This window comes from Henckelia pumila, chromosome 3 (genome assembly GCF_033568475.1).
Source record: "Henckelia pumila isolate YLH828 chromosome 3, ASM3356847v2, whole genome shotgun sequence".
In the NCBI taxonomy this organism is placed as follows: domain Eukaryota; kingdom Viridiplantae; phylum Streptophyta; class Magnoliopsida; order Lamiales; family Gesneriaceae; genus Henckelia; species Henckelia pumila.
In genome coordinates, this window is record NC_133122.1 from 77,428,619 (window position 1) to 77,433,120 (window position 4,502).

A 4,502-nucleotide genomic window follows, 5' to 3' on the forward strand; every position below is an offset into this window, starting at 1 on the left:
CTAGATTAAGCTAAATAATTAATTTTTGAGAATTGACTGCAGTCCCTGTGAGATCGATACTTGGACTCTCTGTCCACTTTACTATTACTTGACCTGGTACGCTTGCCAGTAGATTTATATCACGCCGATTTAGCTGGTCAATCCTCGTGTGGAGCATATTTTCTGCTGAAATATTGTGGGGGTATGCTTTGGGGGTTGGCTATGTTGCTCCCTCCCTCAGCTCCCTACCGCTCGTGCACATCCCTCGATTTAACACCCGCATGAGCCAATAGACCTCTGACTCATGTTGAAGGGGTCCCCTTCTAGGTCAATCTTTTTAAAGATACACAAACACAGAGCGTGAGTGACTACTCTCAATACGGAGGCATTGATATATAAACATACATGAAGCATACAAATGACTTTAAAACACTGGTAAAACAGTCTTCTCAGGGGCGCCAGCGAATATACAGTACCGTGCTAGAGAGCGACTCCGCCGTATACTAGTATACTCCCCTATCACTGTAGCGTCAGTCTCCGCCATCGCTGCGTCTGCCAGTGATAGACAAAATGGTGGGGGCTGAGCCTTCCCATACACTCGACTCACCTCTTACGAGATACAGTCTGATATAAAATCATGCATGTGCTAAAGCGATAAAACATGGAATACAAAGTACATACAAATGCAACATATAAGCATATATATCATGTTGAACATTTCAGTCAGTACTTACGTACCTCTATCCTAGAAGACAAAGCCTAGTACACCTCTCTAGGTTCCAAACCTACAAGCCCACGCTACTGTGTCTACAATGCAAAATACACATGCATCACTATTTAAACTCTAAAAGCCTTAACTAAGCTATTACATACTTCTAATTATTCTTAGGAAGACAAAGCTATACATACGTCCGTCGTCAGCCCGTTGCTATGGATTTCCCACTACTTGGACACAGCTCTGCTACGACCATTGGAACGCCTCGCCAACTCCCGGGATACGCCTAGAAGACTAGGAATCGCCTAATTAGAATAAGAAGAAAGATGAAAGGAATGGGAAAGGTGCGCTGAAATAAGCTCTCGGATCTTCTATTTATAGAGCGATATTGGAGCCTCCGATCTGCACTACGGAGTGTCCGATCTCTGCATGGGTGCCACACATCCTGCCAGCACAACGGAGCCTCCGATCGAGACTTCAGAGCGTCCGATCGCACATCAGTGATTTCATCCCTTACATCACCATGATGACATAATTGCTGACATCACGTGTACAGCTGGCTGCCAAGGTTCGGAGCTTCCGATCCTCCAACGTAGCTTTCGAACTACCCATACATTTAATTATTTATTTAATTGTGATCATACTCCTAATCACTGTATTTTGCGTATGGGTCACTACATTCTCCATCCCTTAATAAATTTTTTCCTCGAAATTTAGGTCAATGAATCAAAACAAATGTTCCTTATTACAATTGAACATTACAAAGTACAAGATTCTTACAAGGAAGAATACAAAAATGAAAACAACTCTGGATGCTCGGCGCGCATCCAACTCTCTAGTTCCAAAGTCACTTCATCGGTGCCCCTGCGCTGCCACTGCACCATAACCAAGGGTATGTGCTTATTACAAAGCACCTTCTCCTTCCTGTCAAGGATCCTGAGAGGTCTTTCAACATACGATAGATCCTGCTCCAACTTTACCTCATTCGGATGCAATATGTGCGACTCATCCGCCACATACTGTCTCAGCAAAGACACATGGAAAACATCATGAATACCAGAGAGATACGGCGGAAAATCCAAACGATAGGCCACATCACCAATATTCTCAATAATCTTGAATGGACCTATGAATCCGGCGACAACTTTTTCTTGAGACCGAATCTCATCACCTTACGGAAAGGTGAAAATCTTAAAAATACATGCTTTTCTACCTCAAAATGCAAAGATCTACGGTGAGTGTTAGCGTAACTCGCATGTAGATCCTGGGCAGCCTTAATCCTCCATCGGATTAACTCCACTACATCATTCATCTGCTGAACTCACTGCGGACCCTCAACCTGACGCTTTCCAGCCTCATCCCAAAACAAAGGTGTTCGACAAAGGCGTCCATAAAAAGCCTCAAATGGTGTCATGAAAATACTGCGATGGTAACTGTTATTATAAGCAAACTCCATGAACGCCAAATGCTCATGCCATGTTGGACCAAAATCCATCACCGCTGCTCGAAGCATATCCATATTTGTACGGATAGTCCTTTCCGTCTGTCCGTCAATCTCTGGGTGGTAGGCTGTACTCAAACTCAAAGTAGTACCAAGAGCATGCTGGAAGCTACCCCAAAACCTAGGGGTGAACCTCGAATCTCTGTCTCTCACAATGCTCAATGGAATCCCATGTAGACGAACAACTTCCTGCACATACAGACGTACCATCGGATCGAAAGTAAAATCTCGGTTATAAGGAAGAAAGTGTGCTGATTTCGACAATCGATCCACGACAAACCATATTGGATCACAATTCCTGGAAGACACGAGAAAGTGGGTGAAAAAATCCATCGTCACATGCTCCCATCTCTAAGCATGGAGCAATCCTCCGGGTCGTCGGAATTCTGCCTTGACCTGCTGACACACAAGGAATCGAGACACAAACTCATATACTCTGCGCTTCATTCATTTCCACCAGAATCTCATACGTAGATCCTTATACATTTTTATGCTACCTGGATGAACAGAGAATCTACTACGATGAGCTTGCGACAAGTTCTCCTCTATTAGTGTGACACCATCAGGAACTACCATATGACCGGAAAGACACAAAAGACCATCAAATGTACTCTCCCCTTGAGCTAATCGAGCTAACTTTTGAATCTTCGAATGAACAATCTGTGCCTCTCTGATATGAGTATACAAGGCTGGCTCGGAAAGTACTGAAGAAATGCGAACTCCCTACTATTCCTTCTTGTGTCGGAAAGTAAACCCTAAGGAAAAACATTCCTCCACCACTCGTGAAACTGGGTTGGTACGAAGGGAACTCAAATATACCTTGCGACTAAGTGCATCGGCAACCGGATTCAAAGAGCCTGGATGGTACTTGATCTTGCAATCATAGTCCTTCAACAGATCCATCCATCGTCGCTGCCTCATGTTCAACTCAGCCTTAGTGAACATATACTTCAAGCTTTTATGATCGGTTAAGATCTCAAATCTCTCGCCATACAAATAATGATGTCATATCTTCAGAGCAAAGACAATGGCTGCAAGCTCCAAATCATGTACGGGATAGTTCTCCTCATGAGTCTTCAGTTGTCCGGAGGCATAGGCAATCACATGTCCCTTCTGCGTCAACATTCAGCCTAATCCTTGGAGAGAAGCATCAGTGTAAACTACAAAACCACCTTATCCAGACGGTAAAGCTAACACTAGAGCTGTCATCTAATGGCGATGCAACTCGTGGAAACTCTCCTCGTATTCTGACGACCAAATAAAAGAAACATCTTTCTTCGTCAACTGCGTCAATGGCTTGGCGATCAGAGAAAAGTTCTCCACAAATCTGCGATAGTATCCTGCAAACCCCAGGAAAATACGGATATCAAAATCTGTCATCGGGCGTGACCGATTCGGAATAGCTTGCATCTTGCTAGGATAACCTAATACACCATCTCTAGAAATCACATGACCAAGAAAAACAACTCGGTCAATCCAAAAGTCACACTTACTGAACTTAGCGTATAGCTATCGCTCTCTCAAGATATGCAAAACAGTACGGAGATGAAAAGCTTGCTCGTCCACACTGCGAGAATACACCAAAATGTCATCGATGAACACCACCATGAACTGATCTAAGAAATCACGGAAAACTCTGTTCATCAAATCCATAAAGATAGCTGGAGCTTTCTTCAACCCAAACGGCATCATTTAAAACTCATAATGACCATACCGCGTACAAAATGTTGTCTTATGAATATCCTCCTCTTTGACTCGCAATTAATGGTATCCCGACCGCAAATAAATCTTTGAGTAAACAAAAGTCCCCTGCAATTGATCAAACATATCATCAATCCACGGAAGAGAATACTTGTTCTTCATTGTCATTTGGTTCAACTGTCGATAGTCTATTCACACACGCATCGAACCATCCTTCTTCTTGAAGAATAGCACTAGAGCTCCCCATGAAGAAACATTGGGTCGGATATAGCCCTTATTAAGAATATCCTGCAATTGCTTCTGCAATTCTCTCATCTCTTAAGGAGCTAGACGATAAGGCGCTCTGGAAATCGACGAATTCCCTCGCAAAACTCTATGCCGAACTCGATCTCCCGCACAGGTGGAAAAACCAGAATCTCGCTAGGAAACGCATCCAAAAAATCTCGAACCACGGGTATCTCCTGGATGTTTGGTCCCTCTACAGATACATCGATGGTGTAGATAAGGTAGTCTTCCCCGCCAGACTCTAAAGCACTACGGGCTTTCAGAGAATAAACCACTGGCATCGGGGGCCGCGCTCCCTTACCATAGAAATACAACGCCTCT

At 43.8% G+C, this 4,502-nt stretch overlaps 1 protein-coding gene across 1 annotated transcript; it reads right to left on the reverse strand.

The window, feature by feature from the left end:
• Positions 1–1,470: 1,470 nt before the first annotated feature.
• Positions 1,471–2,213, reverse strand: LOC140889064 (uncharacterized). The gene is made up of 2 exons (XM_073296764.1): positions 2,117–2,213; positions 1,471–1,865 (listed from the first exon to the last, which is right to left on the reverse strand). Exons 1-2 carry the CDS (start codon positions 2,211–2,213, stop codon positions 1,471–1,473), a joined length of 492 nt encoding a protein of 163 aa, XP_073152865.1.
• Positions 2,214–4,502: the final 2,289 nt, after the last annotated feature.